The sequence below is a fragment of the Phragmites australis genome, chromosome 5, assembly GCF_958298935.1.
Source record: "Phragmites australis chromosome 5, lpPhrAust1.1, whole genome shotgun sequence".
Lineage (NCBI taxonomy): Eukaryota > Viridiplantae > Streptophyta > Magnoliopsida > Poales > Poaceae > Phragmites > Phragmites australis.
Window position 1 is genome coordinate 4,357,133 of NC_084925.1, and position 21,130 is coordinate 4,378,262.

General features: G+C 41.0%; 1 protein-coding gene and 1 pseudogene across 2 annotated transcripts; one reads left to right on the top strand and one right to left on the bottom strand.

Annotated features, from left to right (window-relative positions):
• The first annotated feature begins 292 nt into the window (after positions 1 to 292).
• On the top strand, positions 293 to 2,832 carry LOC133918499 (cinnamoyl-CoA reductase 1-like). Of its 2 annotated transcripts, XM_062362403.1 has the most exons (6): positions 293 to 532; positions 606 to 760; positions 833 to 1,018; positions 1,092 to 1,447; positions 2,136 to 2,295; positions 2,582 to 2,832. In XM_062362403.1, the coding sequence occupies exons 1-6, from the start codon at positions 424 to 426 to the stop codon at positions 2,645 to 2,647; spliced, it is 1,032 nt and encodes a 343-aa protein (XP_062218387.1). In that variant the 5' UTR covers positions 293 to 423; the 3' UTR covers positions 2,648 to 2,832. The 2 variants fall into 2 exon arrangements, with proteins under 2 accessions (XP_062218387.1, XP_062218386.1); XM_062362402.1 differs by having other exon boundaries at positions 606 to 1,018.
• Positions 2,297 to 12,984, bottom strand: LOC133918500 (uncharacterized; annotated as a pseudogene).
• Positions 12,985 to 21,130: the final 8,146 nt, after the last annotated feature.

A 21,130-nucleotide genomic window follows, 5' to 3' on the forward strand; every position in this document is an offset into this window, starting at 1 on the left:
GAACAAAGGCAAGCGTTTACACGTTTTTTAACACCGCGCAGAAATGCAAGCGGATCGAGAAACACGTTTCCCTTGGTCCTCTGGTCATTCCTTTCCCTGCCTTGCACGGGTTCGGAGGATTCGCATCGAGCAGCCGGTGGTGGTTGGTGTGGTCGTCGTCGTCGTCAAGGTCCTCGTAGTTCGCGGTTCACATGACCGCGCGACGGAAGGGACCGGCTTATCGGCGGTTTCTGTGTCATTTCTGCGAGTTTGCCGTGCCCGGCGCACCAATAAATTCTTCCCCTCTTGGCGATTGCTTAAAGATTCGATCTTTCGCGGCGCCGCCCGGCTATTTGTTCGCACGGATCGGGTGGCTACTCCGCGCTTGCCGCCGCCAGTCCACCACCGCCACCGCGCGTCCGTCCCAGAGTTCGTCGGTTGGCCATGGCCGTCGTGGTGTGCGTCACCGGCGCCGGCGGCTTCATCGGGTCGTGGATAGTCAAGCTCCTCCTCGCCCGCGGGTACGCCGTCCGGGGAACCTCACGCCGCGCCGGTACGCGCTCTCCCCGGCCCCCAAATCCTTTCTTGCCAGGAATGGAGCTGACAATGGGATCTTGGCGGCGCAGATGACCCCAAGAATGCGCACCTGTGGGCTCTCGACGGCGCAGCGGAGCGGCTGACGATGCTGCAGGTGGACCTGCTCGACCGGGCCAGCCTCCGCGCCGCCTTCGACGGCTGCGACGGCGTCATCCACACCGCCTCGCCGATGCACGACAACCCTGTAAGTGCCACCACTGGTATGAGCTCAGATCTCCCTCGATATAACGGAAAGATTACTGAAGTTTCTTGGCAGGAGGAGATCATCGAGCCGATCATCGCCGGGACACGGAACGTTGTCGAGGCCGCCGCCGACGCCGGCGTGCGGCGCGTGGTGCTGTCCTCCACCATCGGCACCATGTACATGGACCCGCGCCGCGATCCCGACGCGCCCCTCGACGAGTCGAGCTGGAGCGACCTCGAGTACTGCAAGAGCACCAAGGTAAGGATAAAAAAAATAAACCACCCCCAATCTCGTCTGCAAAAATTGCAGCTGACGCCGATGGAATTCGCAGAACTGGTACTGCTACGCGAAGACGATCGCGGAGCGGGGCGCGTGGGAAGCGGCGCGGGCGCGGGGACTGGACCTGGCGGTGGTCATCCCGGTGGTGGTGCTCGGCGAGCTGCTGCAGCCAAGCATGAACACCAGCACCCTGCACATACTCAAGTACCTCACCGGCGAGGCCAAGGCGTACGTCAACGAGTCGCACGCGTACGTGCAAGTCAAGGACGCCGCCGAGGCGCACGTCAGGGTGCTCCTAGAGCCCCGGGCCGGCGGGCGGCGGTACGTCTGCGCTGAACGCACGCTGCACCGCGGCGAGCTGTGCCGCATCCTCGCCCAGCTCTTCCCTGAGTACCCAATTCCGACGAGGTATGGCAATGTGCTGCTTATTGATTTTGAGTTACTGCTTGCTTCCATTCAAAGAGGCATCAGTTTTGATCATTCACTAGCATGATTTAGGAGCATTGCAGAATTCAGGTCTTCTTGGATTGCAGCATTGCAAGTTTGTGCTATAGTATAGTTTCTATGCAGCAGAACAACATGACATCGGTTGCTCCAAATTCTACTTCTCTGCACTAATCTGAACTTCTCAACTAACCATTAGCTGAATCTGGTTTCTCAAAAACCAGGTTGGGCTGGGCATTAGTGACTTCTGTTAATAAAGACAAGATAGTCAAACAGAAATTCATGAATAGAGAACTCAACCTACAAACATTCGCATGGTTACATTTCTCTATGTTCTTGATATACTATTTTATATGTACGAGATCCTGCATTGTATCCCTGTGCTTGGAAATGTCAAATGTCTGCTGATAAATAAACAAAAGTAGTGTCTGAGTGTCTTGAATTTCTTGAAGAGAAAACAATTCCATTTCTTTTCTTTGAAGACAAAGCAGACTGAGACTAAACATTATCAAAGCAAAAGAATTGCCTTTGTCTCCAAGACAGACCATATAGGGTGTCTTGACTATGAAATTGCTTGAAGATAAAACATTGACTACTTTTACAGCACTCTAGTTGATCAGTCTAACCCACTGTCATCATGCTGCTTCTGCAGGTGCAAAGATGAGGTAAATCCACCAAAGAAGGGTTACAAGTTTACAAACCAGCCTCTGAAGGACCTGGGAATCAAGTTCACACCGGTGCATGAATACCTCTATGAAGCAGTGAAATCCCTGCAAGAAAAAGGATTCCTCCAGAAGACCTCTGGCACCAAGGTACAAATGATACTGTATATAGATTACTTTAACATTCAGAGTGGTCAGAGCTTGCATTTCATACATTTCAACTTTCTCCAGAAAACGAGAAAAAGAACATCCATATCAGAGCATTGAAAGTTGGACTCTAGTCCTAATATCATCAGAAGAATGAGAAAAATAACACTGAACAGCAAAATCTGTGCAGCCTGCAATGAACATGATGCAACATTCCCTTTTTCCTTGTGTACACTTGTGGCAAGATTATCTCAGATACTGTCCTTACTGTGGCGTTTTTTTGTTGCAGGTATCCGAAAGATGGAGTTCGCCGCCTCAAAAATTGCTGCCGCACACATTGATTTCAAAACTCTGATAGATTTGCGCACACATTGACAATGTAATCCGCTAAGTAGTCCATTTGATTGGTTCCATTTTGGCAGTCGGTTCTTGAATGTAGCAAAATGCCTTGTATGTGTAGCATCCTGTTGTTCTTGCACTACACTTGGTGCAACAGCAGTATAGAGCAGTTTCAGTGATGATACTAAAGAATTTTCCCAATTGCAGCATCTGGTTGTTCATCTTGTCTGATTTAGTAGAAAAAAAATACTCCATGGAAGCGTGCCCAGCTCTTGATCGACTGCATCTTCATACGCAGGACAGCTACTGGTTATTCTTCATGATCTTGCATTGCATCTGTAGCTGCGTTCAACGCAAAGATAATCACTGGATGCATGCAATGTTCTTAAATAGGACAAATACGAAACGGTATTCTGGATCCAACAACATAAGACTGTTAACTGATCATAAAACAGAAATTGATGTCGTCGATGCATTAAGTAGGTGGAAGTTGACTAGCACTTCATTGGTGATCCAATTAAGGACGACCTATTATATGTTCATATTTTTGTTAGATTCCTTCATTAAATTAATTTTTGTTTTTCCGAAGAATCCAAGCATTGAGATTTTTAACTCCTTCATAGTATCTACAAAGGCATATGTGACATAAAAGGAAAATAAAACGAACCGGCAAAAAAAACTACTTGTTATTCTATTAAAAATGAGAGAGTGAAGCCCATACGGACACAAAACAAAAGATTTTGAGTTGTATAATGAAACTTGTTGAAGGTAAGGTACTCCGAAATATTCAGGCCACTTCATGGTCTGCGATGGCCAGTAGTTCTCTTAGAAACGAGAGCAAAATATCATCAAATAATATATCCAAACTAATGTTAATAATTCTACCTAAACAAGAACATAATAGGAATTCGGTATGCTACTTAATGTTGCATGTTATTATACCGTTCGTTGATCATGCATAAAATTATTCCTATATATAATTTGAACAATGAAGTTATTCATTTAAACTTACTTTTTCTTGCGTCTGAAATCTATTGATTTTGTCGCGAGACAAATCAATTTGCAATTGTATCCTTTTCCTGGGGTTGGTGACACACTCTGGCCCAAGTTGAGTAGGCCTGCTAGCCCACGTAAGTATTTTTTTTTTTCACATTAGTAGTCGAACTTGCACAGGCTGCAGTAAGTACAAATGTAACCCCAAATTAGTAAATTCATCCTCTCAATATAAATTAGTGATGATTTCTCTGAATAGAACACGTATGAAATTATGTTATAAATTAGTAGAGATCATTTCCCTAAATGCATGGCTAATCATGTTGTGAATTCATTGTTATAGGTAAGAAAATAAAGCAACACTGTGAAAAAGAATGGCGATGGTAACTAAAAACATGCACGTCTCCAATTCACAATCAGCAGAGCACCGAATTTCATATAATTCACATGTTCCAAACAGCCCCTAGCACGATACGCTTCCAAGACACAAAGTACACTAGAGAATGTGTGTGGGAAGTGCAAACTGACGTTTGTTGAACTGTCAATTTACAAAAAAGTAGCGACTGGTTTAGTCATCCTCGACAAGTCATCGTCACATGCACAAGACTTAAGTATATATATATAACTGTATTTAACACTCGTCACGTTAAATAGAGATTTTCAGTTCTTCTATTTTCAGTTTTAGAATGAGTGTTTTCCTATTTTATAATAAAGATTTTACGATTGTCAGTTTTTCTGTTTTATAATATGTGATTTCTTATTTTATATTAAGGATTTTACTGTTTCCAGTTTTTCTATTTTATAATATATGATTTTTAATTTTATAAAGAAATTTTTTAACTGTAGACTGATTCGAAGGGATTGGATTGATGCGTGCGTTAAATAATTAGTTGTGTGACCCAATATATATAATATATGGTAGAGTTGACAGCATATCATTGCACGGAGTAGGACAACCTGCAGCGCAAGAAAGACACGACGAACAAGATGGTACCTGATCAACACGTATTATATTGTACAATAGTTCAAGTGATGAGGACATCACTCCCTCGGATACATACAATTATCCTCCATTGAACTTTCAAGGTCCAATCACAAGAGCTCGCGCACGACAATTAAATTTAGAGGTGAGCTCGTTCCTAAGCAACTCTTTATATAATTTTGAGAATAGATTACTACCTAATGATTATGTATTGGTTAGAAATTATGGAGAGGACAAGGAGACACATAGAGGAAGGCTTGGAGGCGTGGAGGAGCAGCTAGGACGTCCAACAACAGCAGGAGGTCCAGTCCAACTCGAGTCCGAATCAGCCTCGACCTCCAGGACCAGCGAGCAGTAAAATGGACGTCCAGGACGCATTCGGACTCCGTTTTCGACGATTCACATATGGTTGGAAAGATAATTTCATAAGGAAACCAATGGCGTTGGTTTGAGGTCCAAATTCCTTCTGAATCAACGGGAAACGTCGAAACAAGTCAGCGTCCAGAATCTGTCCCGGTGCTGCGTCACCGTTTTTTGTCAGTTGGGCCATGTATCGTGTTGGAATCCATTAGGGACACGTCCAGGGGTCCTTGGCCGACCCTAATCCTTTATATACAGTAGCCGCCGCCCTAATTAGGGTTAGGTTTTGCTTAGATTATTCTGTTAAGAACAGTTTCGCCGTTTCGTCGGTTTGTGAGACCCCAACTCGTGAGATTAATCATTCATCTGCAATTTGGTTGCATTCTTCCTTGTTCTTGCTTGTGTTCTTCGATTCGCAGGCAAGGATTTTAGCCTTCTTGGCGAGGTCAACCGTGCAACGCCGGTTGATAACCAGAGGAGACGTGGTGCTGCGATTACGGGGTTTCGGATCGTGTTGTTCGGAAGCCGGATCGACTTGTGTCTCGTTTCCACCAAATCGAGAGTTACCAGAACCTTTCGAAAGATCGGGAACCCTTGTTCATTTCATCAAGGCTCCATACTAGGTGCGAATCACAGAAGATGAGCTTCCTGAATGCTGATGAAAGACGGCAACTCAAACAGCAGTGCACTGTTTCTGTAGCAAAAACATGACTGATGAACTAGGATAGGGCCGGCAACTGAATTGTCGCATCTCTTACAATATTGTAGCATGCATGACAGGCTGATAAAAGAAAAATTCAACTACTGTTTGATTTGATAGTTGATTTTATCTGAAAGGGTATAACTTGACACGATCATAGAAAAAAAGGTACATACAGGTTGAGCTTAAAACCCCAAAAATCTGGCATAAACATTCAGTTCCACACCAGTCAGTGATTTGCAAGGTCTGGCTATGATTTTGCGTTGCTGCAATGAACATTCGTTACTTCGAGAGAAAAATGTTGAGACATCGGTCGATGATTGTCACTTTTATACGTTACACATCCGTTGAAAATTATCTTAACAAATTATTTCAGTTTAATGAGAAAATTGGCGGGCGAGGGAGGGACGGAGAGAGAGCAATCAAAGTTTGAATTTCCCCTTCATAACTGTTTGCAAATTCCTGTTCCAAATACGTCACCTTCCAAAATAACTCCATTGCTTAATTAGTGGTATTACTCTACTGAACGGAATTAGACGACAGGCACCATCACATATTGAGATTGGGACGGAGTGCATTACTTAAGTGGCCTACTAGGATAAGCTATATCTTAGATTATCTTCAGCTGTTATCTCAAATTTTTATTTTTAAAAATACTATTACAGTATCATCTATCATTATTACAGCATCTCTTATTTTTTTCATCTCTAACAGTTACCCTATTTCCTACCTTCTACTACTCTTCTCCTCCTTCCGAACCTACTATCAACCTCTATAAACAGTACTGCTACGGTGTACAGCGCTACATTAACCCGACAAATTTAGAGCCCATATCCTCCCTCCGCAATACTGTAGCATCACTGTAGCACTAGATAGGGAATCTGTTGGAGATGAATATTCAGTACTACAGTACTTTGTAGGACACTGTAGCACTGGATACATCCACTGTTGAAGATGCCCTTACAGCATGAACATTTGTTACCCTTAAGGTGGATGTTTCATTCTGTATGGAATATATATTTCTTAAATACTTATCCATTCTCTCTTCGTAAAATAGTTCTTAGTTATTTTTACTATTCCTAAGCACTTTTTTTACAGATGTAAAAATGGTATAAAATATAAAATTTTATTACTAAAATAAAATTAACATAATTCTAACCTTAACAATCAGACCTACGTCCTTTAGAATCGATGATAATTCGTTGCTCTCTCTTGGATTCTCCCTAGCTAGAACATATGGATGTACGCGCGTTCTAGCAACAAAGTTTTGACATATAATGCATCTCTAGAATTTATTCGTTGCAACAAGTTGCTCTTTAGTCTTATGCCTCACCCAGTAAGTCACACGGCCAACAAACTCCATCCTAGCAGCACATAACATCACCATGCCATCTGATTCCGATCGGTGAAGTGTAGCGACTAACAAAGAGAGGGTGTTTCAAAACCAAGACGGGTGGGGTACTGTTTGATTCAAAATGAGTTGCAAGTGAAAACTCAAACTTAGAGTGGCTCAATTTTTTACAATTATCCAAATATGTATAGACGAACAACTATCCGCAATTAACAAGGGACTAGTACTAAATGTTTTTTTCAAAAAAACTAGACCACCCTTAGAGGAATTAGATGACTTTTTATTAAAAAGAAATAGACACTCAAATCAGTATAGAAGAAAACTCAAACATAAATAAACTAGACGTATATCTACACGTAAACTAACTGAGTAAAGTTCAATTCCTAAACTAAATGATTTCCCATAAATAAACGAGGCACGGAACGAGTTAACTGAGCAAGGTATCATGAGCAGTGACAGAACAAGGTAGACTATTGCTGCTGTGAGTAATAGTGGTGTCATAAGAGGGAGAATGAATCAGAATACTTAGAAATTAATAGCTCTAAAAATTTTACAAGATAAATCTATTTTAATTTCTATCTAAATATACTTTAGATTTATCTAGTGTATCTACTCTATCGCTCAAGAAAATTACAAGCTACTCTAGCAAGATAAATTATAAGTATATAAATATGAAAACGTAAATAAGGTAAAGGCACAAACTTAGCATAAGGAATTTTTATCCTGTAGTATCGATAACACACGCGCCACCCCTAGACCACGCTGGAGCTCCACAAAGGATATGCTCCCGGTCGTTAAGTCTCTTCCGATCACGACTCTTGAGCTACCAAGTCACCAAGATAAGGTCTCATTGCTAACCTCTTTTCCGGTCACTTATGCACCGTTTTCACTTCGAAGCTTTAGTTACAAAGATAAAGGTCTCCGCGTCCCCACACAATCTTCTTATCACCACTCCACACCAAGTCAGAGGGTCAACAAGTTACCAGCGAGTCACAAAAACTCTAAGGCGCCGATATATCTCTGGATACACAGTTATATCACTCTTTGATCCACTCTCTAGGTTGCAACACCTAACAACACTTCTCTCTATACCTAATAGCACTAATCACTCTCTAGTGGTGTGCTAAAATACCTTGAATGAACACTTTAAGCACTTTAGTGACTTGGATGTCTTCTCAAGTGTATATGAGATTCTCTGGACTCCAGCACTTTCAAATGGCTGAGTGGGTGAGTATTTATAGCCTTAAATTCTCTAACTAGCTGTTGTCCTAATGGCTTAGAAAAACTGTGAATATCGAATAATCTGGTGGTAACAGTAGTATAAACACCAGATTATCCGGTGAGTACAAAAAAAAACTAGCCGTTGGAACCTACTAAAACTCATCTGTGAACACTAGATTATCCTGTGATGACTCACTAAATATCGAACAAATGCATCGGATTACCCTATGTGCATATATTTATTTTAGAGCTCTCTAGAAATAATAGTCCGATGCGTTTATTTTGTGAACACCAGATCGTCTGGTGAGGCAAAAGACTCTGCTTCAAAAAATTTATGAACATCATATTATTTTTCATTATTCTCATCAGATTATCCGGTGCAGCACCAAACTAATTTTGATTTGAACACCGGATTATCCGGTCAGGCAAATTTCAGCAGAACAATGTTATGTATATTGGGCATAACTTTTCGCTCCGAACTCTGATTTTAATGATCTTAGTCTCTATGTAAAGCTTGTGAAGAGCTCTACAAGATTATATAGAAATTCATCCTATTCGATTACATCAAAATTCTTGAAATAAGTTCAATTCATTACTCTCTTTGTTCTAGCTTCGTGACTTTTCTTTTGTTGCATCTATGAGACGTACTAAAACATATACTTTACAAACATGTTATTCTTATTAACTATGTTATCACTAATCACCAAAATCATATACATACCCTAAAGATATTCCACTGCAATCTTTGTAAGGACATGTTCGCTACAACTGCTTAACAGGTCACCGAGGGTTATCCATGGGTTCAGCTATAAAAGAAAAGGCTTTTCATCCTCGTAGCTTGGTCACCGAGTGGAAACTTTCCCGAAATCTATGAGTTTAATTTACTTGTTTATCATAAAATTTTATGCATTCTAAACAGGCCGTAAACCATGACGTGATCATGATGACATAGATGTGCCGAGTTTGTCTCACATCGACAAAGAACCATATAGTTCCTTCACAAGCAAAAAATAAATATCATCTTTGGTATAAACACAACCGTGAACATCAATTTCCGTTGTAACATATAGGTCAAATAAGAAAATTAGAAGTCAGCTCATATGATTTTCATATGGTCATTATAAAATTCTATAGAGATAGTTCAATCAAAGTTATGACAGTTTGGTTGTATTTACTCTAAAGGGATACTTTTTTTTTTTTATCAAAGTTAGTATATGTATATAAAAAAGTAATGCCTGCATATGTACGCCGGTGTTCCTGGCGCGAAAGCAAAAAAGCACCAACACTGTTAATAAGATTTTATAATTAACACCCCATGCCGCATTGGCCATGATAGAGAGGGCAACAGAACCAATTTATTTTCCTATACTTCTTCCAAAATGATCCATGGGTATACACACAATCTCTTTTGTCCATTTTCATAGGCATTTTCTAAATTCCAAACTTAATTTGCAATCACATTTATCCTGATTTCCATTTTCATACATATCGACGGTCGCATAAAAAAGTTTTTGATGCAAACATATTCTATGAGTATTTATATTTATAATAATTGGAGCGGCTAGGTAACTTCTAGAAAATATCGACTAACCCCCTAATTATTGGGAACTGAATGGACTCCACTATACGTGCTGAAGGCTCAAATTAGATAAAGCTTTTCATTCTTCATTCTTAGAAGAAACAATGCACACACAATTTGACATGCATTTTTCCATAGTTTTTTAGTGGTCAGAGATTACATAATACATCCCTAGTATTTCTTTTTAATGTAGTTGTATTATGTTTCTAGAGTAATCCAAATCTCTTATGGCTGGAATAAATATCGATGAAATATTAGCCCACAAAGTAATAGCCCAATAATATGACGAGCAATTGAGAGAAATTATCAGAAAGAGAATACTGCCGCCAGTGGTGTACCAACAATCCATGATGAGAAATATTATAAATTCAGTATTGGTGGCACAATCATGTAAGTCGGTTCACATGCATACATTTTTAATGTACATGTATGTGTCTACAAATGCACATGCAGCTTATCCCTTTTCTGTATGCGCACATAAGTACGTTCTGTGGTTCCACTATAGTACGGCCATGCACCAATATGGCCTGGTAAATCACCTACGGGTCTACCAGACAGCTCATGTTCATCAGGATTACTCGGGACGACGCATGAGTTGTCGATCGAGAAGGAGGAGCACACAGCTAAAGAACATACATGCTAGATCAAATTATTTATTTCATATCTTAATTATAATTATTAGGGAGGTAGAACATGCTTTACTCCTTCCTACATAATATGTTGTCCAGATGCAGCAGAATTTTTGTGTAGATCGATCACAAAAAGCAATGAAAACAAATACCAGAAAGAAACACATAGGCCACTAATTTTTTTCTGAACATATTGAGGTACAAAGAAAAACTTGCTTTAATTTATCAATTATTTATTGGAACTCTAGAATATTATACAGGTCAAGCTCATAAGGGAAGTAACTAAAGATAGATTAAATAGGTCCAAATACTGAATTCAACAGCTGATAATGCTAACTGCGAATTAATCATGCATTCCTAAAAAAGTGATCATTGCATGTGTAAGATCTCTTGAACTATCCACATCAATGTATTAGGAAAGCACCATTGAGAGGTTTTGATGCAAGTGAAATACTGTACGCAATAAGATATGTCCACATAAAATAAATTGATGTGAATTTCCAAGGAGACTCTGCATGACACTAAAATTCGCAATTAGAATTAGACCACAAGCTCCTCTGCTGCTTGTGTAAATTTTTTAATTATTTGGACTGGGCAGACATCTGCTTTGCACATATATACTATCATATGCTTCTACATACAATAAATATCAAAGACAAAAGATAGCAAATAATAAGGAAAACGTGGTAAAATATGTGAATGACAAGTGAGCATATAAACAATACAAAACGAATTATTACAAAAGCATCAAGAATGTGTTAATGGCTCTCGTTTAACAAAAAGGATTGTCTCAATGGCCCATTTCTCTTTAAACTCAAAGTGAAACAACATAGAAATATAATTCGTTTATTGAAATTAACAGGGAAATACAAAAAAAGAGAAATTAATTTAAAGTGTAGTACTGACGGTGGTGGTGAAAGGACATTGTCATCCCATCAACCGATCCAGAAAAATGACTGGATCTGTTATTAAACAAAAGTTACTAATTAATATGCGCAGTTAGCCAACAGAATGGCTGCCACAGAGAATGTTGACAAATCAACGAGTGGTAACTTTTTCTAAAGCATCCATCAACCTGAATTACATCGATCCTGCAAGAGCATATCTTTTACCGCGTGTAACTCGTATCTCCGCACAAAAATTTAGCTAGCTTTGCCTAGGAAGTTCACCACTCGACGTAACTCGGATGGATAATACAAACACTTCTTTCCCTGTATGCTATGCGCTTATCTCTTCAAGAAAAGAAGATATTCGTATTTTAAATATATCTTGGCCAGGTTCAGTTAACATCGATCCTGCAAGTGAATAGCTTTTACCACGTGTCACTCATATCTCCGCACAAAAATTTATCTAGCTTTGCTTAGGAAGTTCACTACTCGCCGTAATTAGGATGGATAATGCCCACACTTCTTTCCATGTATGCTATGCGCTTGCGCCTCTCTCTTCAAGAAAAGAAGATATTCTTATCCTGAGTATATCTTGGCCAGGTTCAGTTAACCTAGTACACATATGAAACCATGGATACAAAGGGAATGTAGTTTTCTTTAATTTAGTTAATCCTCAATGTTATCCATCAAACTTCTTAGCCACTACAATAGCATGCATGTCACGGCAAACAAAAAAAGAAATCCAAGTGCAAGCGCAAGCACAAACACATCTTATAGAGAGCAAAAATGGCAGAAGTGCACTCCTCAGAAGGAACCACCAAAATAACTAACTAAAGGAGGCTAAGATCGTGGAAATACCTTAGTTATATGTGTATTAATTAACGCCTTAACGGTGTAGTTACTGGTTCATCATGATGCTCTAACCCTGAAAAAAAAAAAGACGAAGAAGAATGATGCAAATTAATGGATCGCTCATGAGTAACTAGCAGAATGACAGCGGTTCTTCTATGTGGGGTACTCCTGTAGTAAGGACCACAAGCACGATGCAAACCCAACAACCAAGCAACTCTCATCACCACAAAATAAACAGAATTCAAAAGATATGAAAACAAATTAGGAAAAGCGAACAGAAGGGACACACTTATGCACCCCCACATCAGTAACACTGCAACAGAAGTTACTGTGCTCCCCTTCACAGTGAGTCTATGAAGAGAGAGACCCAAATGCCAAAGGGTGTGCATGAGAGAGAGAAAGGGCCTCACCTACATGCAAGCTAATAGATCTGGCAAAAGCAAAGTGAGGGTACCTTCCTTCCCAAATATGGCTCATCTCTTAGCCTCTTCCATGCTCCATTTTTGAGCCAACAAGAACTTGATCAACCCCACCACCATGGCCAAACCACCTGCATGCCTAAGAACTTGAAAAGAAACCATGAAAGCAGAGGGGGCTGATAGAGAGAAAGAGCGGTTGCAGTTTATTCTGCTGAGAAATCCTCAGTGTTGCAGTGTACTGGGCACTGGCAGCATCTCCATGCTTCATCAGCTCCCAAGGCGACGAGTACTACTGCAAGAGGAGAAGGAAAAGGAAAATTATGGGATAAGAAAAACAAGTAGCAAAACCAAACATTTACTTCGGTACTGCAAAGCCTATAGCTGCCACTCCTTACCATTACCACCAGCATCCGTATCGCTATCGTCGGTAGTAGTTCCCACGACAACTTGACCGAAAAGTTCAGAAAAACAGGAAAAAACCATGTGGGTGAACATTAACAAGATAAGAAGTGATAGTGTAAAGTAGGAGAAAAGTCATAGTACTAGAGGTATGTGTGTTCTTTCTTCTGTGATTAAGTTTTTTAAAAGCGTATCATATTTTTGGTAAAGAAAAAGTTTAAAGTAAAATGGTTGAATTGAATTTGAATCAAATCAAATCTAAATGGTTTTATATCTCCACGAGTAGATCTGGATAGGAGGTAAGTCGAGAATGACAGAAAGAGGAGTAAGCACGTGACGAGAACAACATATATCTTATGCCGTTTGTCTCACCATGTGCTCACTCTCTTCTGTCAATCTCTCGAGAGATGAAAATCGACAATGGAGGTTGAAAACCAGGAAATTCAATCGGAAAAAACCAAACAAACACTCCAACCACAAGAGAAAGAGCAAGAAAGAGGGGCTTAATTTATTCTTCTTGGATCCGGTGAGCACTCGCCGTACAGAAATAGATAGGAGAGGTAGTGAGAGAAACGGCTATCTAATCTATCTCTCTCTCTGTGTTTCTCGGTGTTTGGTTCTTGGAGCAGAGGAGATGGATGGGATGGGCGGTCGTACCTCCTGCAGAGCTGAAGCCTTGCAAGGTTTAAGTAGTACTGGTAGTAGTACGCTGCTCCTGCCAAGTAGTAGTTCCAGTCAGGAACAGTTAACACCAAAGTGTGCACTCGTTTTACTCAATTTATTATTATTTTCTTTGAGAGGATAAGTCGCAAATATCCCAGACAAATATATAAGTTAACCTTGCCACTGTTTATAGTATGATAATTGCTTGCATGCCGAATAAGGTTTCATTAATTTGATGACTGTTAACTATCTTCCTCCCTAGTTCCTTTTGCCATTGGAGATCTGAGGGGATTAAAGAGGGATTGGCTCATTCAGACTATAAAATTTAGGTTGCAGATTTCCATATCTATCGTTTTGGGAGGTAGTTTATAAGTCAATGAAGTCGGCTAAACCAGCCTACAGATTAGCAGTGACAGTGAGTGTGGTAGAGTTCTGAGTGAGTGCAGATGAAGGTGCAGTGAGTCTTCCCACTTGAAATCGCCCCACGAGGTATCTGCAGAGCACCGCACCGATCTGTCTGGACCTGGAGGCATATATGCACATGGTTCGTGAAAGTTTTTGGCCATAAGCTTTTTTATACCTGAATTTATTTTTATACAATTTTGATCATAAACACTTAAATTATTTCTTAATTTCTTTCTTTGAGCCAACCTACCAGGTATTGGTTGGTCAACCAATCTAGGCGTCCCATTGAATTTGGCAAGTACCATGATTGAACTTTGAAGTAAGTCCTACCTGTGGTGTGGGTTATTTATTCACGCATCCAATGACTAATCGAAAATAGATACATGTCAAAACAGATGCTAACAATAAGACAGATAAATCAAACTGGGCGCATGCACATATACATATGACATTATCCAGTAGCTTTTTCATCTTCCGATTCTGCTATCCTCATGACACTAACAGGTCTGCTATCCTCATGACACTAACAGGCAGCAGCAGCCATCATTCGTAGAAAGAAATTTCTATCACACCTGATCTTACAGGAAAGTTTTTTGTCGTATCACGTGTTTCTTTATTTCTCTCAGTTATACGTATCAACTATTAAATAAAAAAAATCGTATAGATCATAATCTTATAAAAATTCATTTAATAAAAATCTTATATAATTTCCTAACCTATCCACACGACACTGTCGCGAAAGAAGCATGCGTTCTCGGTCCTCGTCTTCCCCTTTCAAGTAAAAAAGAATCTGGTGAGAGAAAAGCAATTTTTTTAAGAAAAGGCTTCGTCTTTTCCTCTTTTGCATTTTCTTCTCTGCATCTCGTTTTCAGGAGGTGAGAGGTGGACCTGAAATAGTAGTAAACAACGGGCCGTGTCGGGCATTTTCTCACCGGCGTTGTCGACCCGTGATTGGTCCTTGCCGAGCTGGCCCCACTGCCCTGGGTGTGACCGCGGCCCTAACGTGGCCGTCTCTGAGTGGCCACAGGTGGGCCCCCACCGGCCAGTGTCCCCGAGGCTTGGAGGCTCATGGTCCTGGGCACCACGGATGGCGGGTAGAGTGGGCGCAGTACAGCAACGTCTTTTGGTGTTGGGATATTTTACGCAGTGCCCCTGAAGGATGGATTATTGACAAATCCCTCCCTGAAAATAGCATCTGCAGGCATTTGATCAGCTCACAGGCCACAGGTAAGTTCTAGGAGTATTTTCAAAGGCCTATTCGAAGTTAATTTTCCCATGAATTGAAAGTTATCAATCTTTGAAGAATTTTCTTTACACTGCAGTTTCATGGTCTTTTTTTTAACAGTACGACTATATCTGCACGATTTTTATTGGAGGTCGACGGAACCCGTCGAAGCTCAACTCCAAGCTCAAATCCACTGTGGAGTCGAGCCCCCGCGCTTCGTGCGTGCCTACGAGGAAGCAGGGAAAATCCCGAACTGACGTATACCCGTGCAAGCACCCGCGCTCAAACACGAGCTGACTCAGGAGTGACGCTCCGTCCTTGCCAACTGAGCTGACGTTGTGATGCCACTTTCATGGTTCTAGCCACAAATGGTTTGAATATTGCAATACAAACATGACCTGTGCATCTACTCCTGGTTGACGTCCTATCAGGCTATCGGCACCATAATCCATTTCCAGAGCGATTATGGAGTACAAAGTTTCAGTTAATTTGAGTAAATCAAGGATCAAAGATTCCAAGTCTAAAATAATGCCCACATCAGTATTGGAGAAAAAAAATGATGTCCACATCTCAAGACAGAAACAATCAACAGATCGTTTTGAATTTCCTGAGCTTCAAATTGTATGGTCCTTCTAAAACCTTCGAAAGTTTGACTATCCTATGTAGTCGTTGGCTGTGATTCTATGTTACATTAATCAACTACTGCCAGAAGATCACGTCTGAATATTTTCCAAAAAATGAGATTCTTGCTTATTAACAATCATAGAGTAGGTCGTATGGTGTTGTCAGACAATGGAGTACACTATTCAGCACATTGGATTATATTTAGCCGTGATTTGAGTTGATGCCATAGATTTGGCGTGATGAAGATTGGATTTGAAAGTGACAACAAATCTGTTGGCTTTTGTTATGGATGTACTATGAAATTACGTTTGTCCTTAATAATCCTAGTCGTAAATGACACTGACACCGATCCCAGGTACTAGGATCATATCTTATCTAGTATTGGTCGTGCTAGGAGTGCTAGGATGACAAAACTTTCCAAGTTCACCTTTTCCACGGTAAAAAGTTAGACAGAAACAACTGCATACTGTAGTACTACTTAATTTTGATCAAGTCAAGTTAGTTCGATTACATACCTGAGGGACGAAGAGGCCTTGCGCAGAAACAGCCCACAAAATAGACCTTGTCAAGTTCTCGTTGACCATAGAAAGCCACACATGATACCAATTGGACTTCCAACAGTTGAATTGCTAGATTTAACTGAATCGAAATGAGAAAATATTTCATTGTTAGATAAAGTAAAAGGTCAAAACACTAACAACCAAATATGAAGCTTTAAGTAATAAGGGTCTATTTGGTTATATCCCATATGAAATGTGGCAAAGCGTGGCGAACAAAATGTTCGTCACAACTGTGATAAGAATTGACAAGAAAATAAGTCAATGACAAATAGGACCCACTAGTGAAAACGTTTGGCATGCTGAAAGTGTGACACTAACCAAACACTGGCTGTAGTTGGTCAAACCTATTTACCTAAGTTGTGGCAAACTGTGGCTATGAAACAAACATACCCTAAACACTTTGAAATTCCCATCCTTTAATAGATATAGCTTCAGACCGAGGCAACCTGCAAGAAAAATCAAATTGGTTAAGCTTCCCACTTTTTACCATATCTTAAAAGAATTCTACACATATTGACGATTTGTGAATTACCGATCTTACGAATATGTGAAGAATGTAGGGGTTACTTTTAGTAGTTGAATCACACACCAAAACACATAGATTTATAAAAATTCAGGCCTGCCTAAGGATAATAGTTGTACGTCCTGTAGTCTTGTATTGACTTTCGAGGCAGTAGTACAAGGGGGTATTGGCTAGCCTAGATAGATGTAAACCTAGTCGATGTAGATCTCAATTATGGAAGGTTCGAAGGCTTGAGGCTCCTGTAGGCTTAGAGCTTGTTTGTTTGATTTCAATGAACTTGCTCCCTGTAGGGTCCCCTGGCTCCGTATATATAGAGGTTATCGTGTGGCTGAGGAGAAGTCGACTGCTCCTTAGGGGTCATCGAGCATCTTTGCTCCTCGATGACTTCACGTAGACCGTTAATGAGATGGTTCCTGATCGGCGAGGTCTTACGGCGGTTAGGAGCTTGGTTATCTTCCCAGTCTATCTTATTCTGGGGGTTGCAACTCTGCATATTAGAATCATCGCGCGAAGGATCGACGTGGGACTTCCCCCCAATTAGAGCTATTCGTGACCGCGGCTTGATGATAGTTCTTGGCCTGAAGCATAGCTTCTTTGGTCATGTTGATCATCAAGTTGATCCACCTCTTGCCATCAGGGGTAGTCAGATATGTAGTAGGGGTTGTCAAAGGGTCTCTTGTAGACAGAGGAGTCTCTGAGCTACCGCAGATCTAAAACACTGGGTTCCCAGTTGATGGTCAGGAGATGCGAGATCCTAGATCCTATTGGGATTTTGGATCGGAGTGGTTGTCATCAACAGAGGCTGGTTGTTGTTTCCCGCAGCTGGGACAACAGGGTCCAGCGTGTTTGCGGGATTGTCATCATGATGGGATGAAGCAGAGCCCCCGTCTTTGATGGCGAAGACTTCTTAGGGGTAATTTTCGATAGAGCAGGAATCCAGATCCATCATAGATTTATCATTAGAGAAGACCTTTGGGTAGGTACTTCGACAATCCATATTATCGGAAGGTGCAGGGAAGATCTCAACTTGCGAAGTATGTCGCTTGCGCGATCGTCTTGGTCATCGGGCGATTCAAGACTGATGCCATATTCTTTGACACATTCATCCATAAAACGACTTACCTTGTCACTGGAGTCGTCGCCAGTAAGGTTGTCACCGAGATCCACCTGGTCAACTGCCAGTTCCTTATTGGTCAAGAGGGTAAAGTTATCGTAGAACCCCTTGTTCGAGAAACTGGTTCTCAGTGCAGACCTAGTTGGAGTCGGCAACATGTTGTGTGTCGAGGATTCAGTACCTTTGGTCATTATCTCCACGGATGGCGCCAACTGCCGACGATTTGTGAATCACCGATCATACGAACACTTCCTATAGCTGAATCACACGACAAACGCACAGATTTATACAGTTTTAGACATCCCTAAGGATAATAACCCAATGACATGTGGTCTTGTATTGATCTTTGATACAGTAGTATAAAGGGGTCTTAATTAGCCTAGATAGATCTAAACTTAGTCGAGGGCTCCTTGCTTGTAATCTCGGCGAGGTGTCGATGTAGATCGCAATTATGGAAGGATCTAAGGCCCGAGGCTCCTGTATACTTAGGACTTGTTTGTTGGATTTCAATGGACTTGTCCTCCGCATGGTTTGTTGGCTCCGTCTATATATGGGGTTCGATGTGTGGCTTCTGGACTTCTTCCTGAGTAGGATTATGATATTAAGATAAATTTACATATCTGTGAGATACCCAAGTATCTATGGGCAATTTTCTTATGTCTATGGATTTCTTTTTCAGTCACGGACGTATACACTGAGAATATAGAAAACTCTATGATATCTAGATACATATATGATACTAATATACGTCAGTTTTATTATATTACCCACCGTCAGCACCAATCCTCTGATATCTCAAAAATATCTAGTGGTAGTATTTCATTTGATGAAAAACCATCGAACCTTGATACTGTCAAATCTTCTCAAAAGCCTTGCACAAACCTAGGGACACAAATTCTCAAAGAAAACAAATTCCTCATGAAAATGCAATCAGAATCTGATCAGTGGTTAAAATAATGGCATGATCATTCCTAATTCTCATTCGAAAACAAAGTTTTCGCACAGTTGCGGCCTACAGACTATCATAATACAACCGATCAGCCATTCCCACAGTTTACGACTACAGTTTAACTAGAGGATAAAACTAGACAAACTAGGATTACTGGGTAGAACTAATACAGATACCATAAAAGGGGAAAAACAATAGCACTACTCGTTTGCTATTTTTTAACACATGGCAATCCATCGACTGTTCTTAAAACAAATAACGTCACTAGATATTGTAAATATTTTCTGCAACTATCTGTTCACTCAATTTAATTCATTGGTCAACCGTACGCAACATCACACCCAGAGTGGCAGGGCGTTCGCCTTCAATGGATCTGACACTCGGAAGGAGGAGATATACAAACTTATATCTTAGATGAATATCACATGTCATAAATCCTTATTCTAGCAAAACATATCACTGTCACTGATCTCACTACTACAAAACACTACATATATAACGCACTATCAGTACCGGTTTGATAGTAGTCACGACTATTCACGTATCAGTGCCGGTTCTTAAACTTCTATGTGCGAACCATGATTGAGGAGGTAAGAACCGATACTGATAGTCACTATCAGTGCCGGTTCTTGACTGGAACCGGCACTAATACATCAGTACTGGTTCCAGCCACGAACCAGTACTAATAATAACTATTAGTGCCGGTTTCAAGTACAACCAACAGTGATAATAACTATCAATACCGGTTTCGCATACAACTGGTACTGATACAGATGGACCCAAAATTTATCTTGAATGGCATTTTTCTTGGCTCACGTCCGTTCGGTCCGCTCCTTTATCTCTTTATCTCCTCCATCCCTCTCTCTCCATCTTATCTCTTCCTCTCTCCCTACCTCACTCCTGCCTCCAAGCGGTCAACAGAGGAAGCGCTCTATCCCGCTGAGGAGGAGCGTGAGCCCGCTCCGGTACTGTCCATGGAGTAAGCGCTCGCTCCTACCGACAGTAGCAGCAGCCCCGGTCCCTTCCCTAGCCGAGGTAAAAGAAGCAAGAACTGCACCTCACCCCTCTCTTCTTCGCCCCGCTCTTGCTCTCAAGATTCTCTCCCTTTCTTTGGCATACCCCCAAAGATTTTGTTTTCACTGTCGTTAGTTTGGTTGAGCCAGCACTTGCCATTTCCAATCTTTGTACATTGGATTGTGCGCGCGTATATCTACATGTCATGTTCATGTGCACTGATTTCTCTTGTTTCTTTGCAGCTGATCAATTGCACGTAGGGGTAGCTGACTCCGATGGGTGCGCGTGGATGGGAGTTCAGACAATGTCATCGATTTGTTTGATATGTGAATAGCACCGGTGTTCTGTAGCTTGTGTTCGATTTGTTCTATCTGATATGTGAGATGAGTCAATTGTAAGGCGTGTGTAGTGTGAGGTGTGTTCCTGTGATGAGATTTGATTGTGTTCGATTTGTTCGATCTAATTGCGAGATGAGTCGATTTGTTCTTGTGATGAGATGAGATGAGTTGATCTGTTCTTGCAATGGCCGACATGCGGCCATGAGTGATCACGTGCCGTGATGGCGGGCGTGCGGCCGAGCGGCTATGCGGAGCCGACTTATTTCTTTTTTCTTTTTGCTTTTTTGAGGAGGCATCACTGCCGGTTGGAATCACAAGCCGACACTGATGCCTATTTTCAGTATCGGTTTTAGACCCGGCACTAATAACCTCTGATTATCAGTGCCACTTATAGGGTGCTAATTTCAAAACCGGTACTGATGATGTTTTGAAACCGGCACTGATGATGTGTTTTTGATATAGTGCCTCTACAGAGATAGCACTGTTTTAGAACAGTAATCCATTTATCTCGTAGCTTGAGTCCAGAAACATCTTTAATCACATGTCCAGCAGCTAGTTTCTTAGGTCAATTGCAGTATATATAATGAATTATCACTGTCTGCAGATTACTCCAATTTTATCCCCAATGATATACAATGCAACTATTTTCTTTTGTACATGTCTCGACGAGCTTTTAAGAATCTAGATAATTGCATGCATTATTCTAGAATTT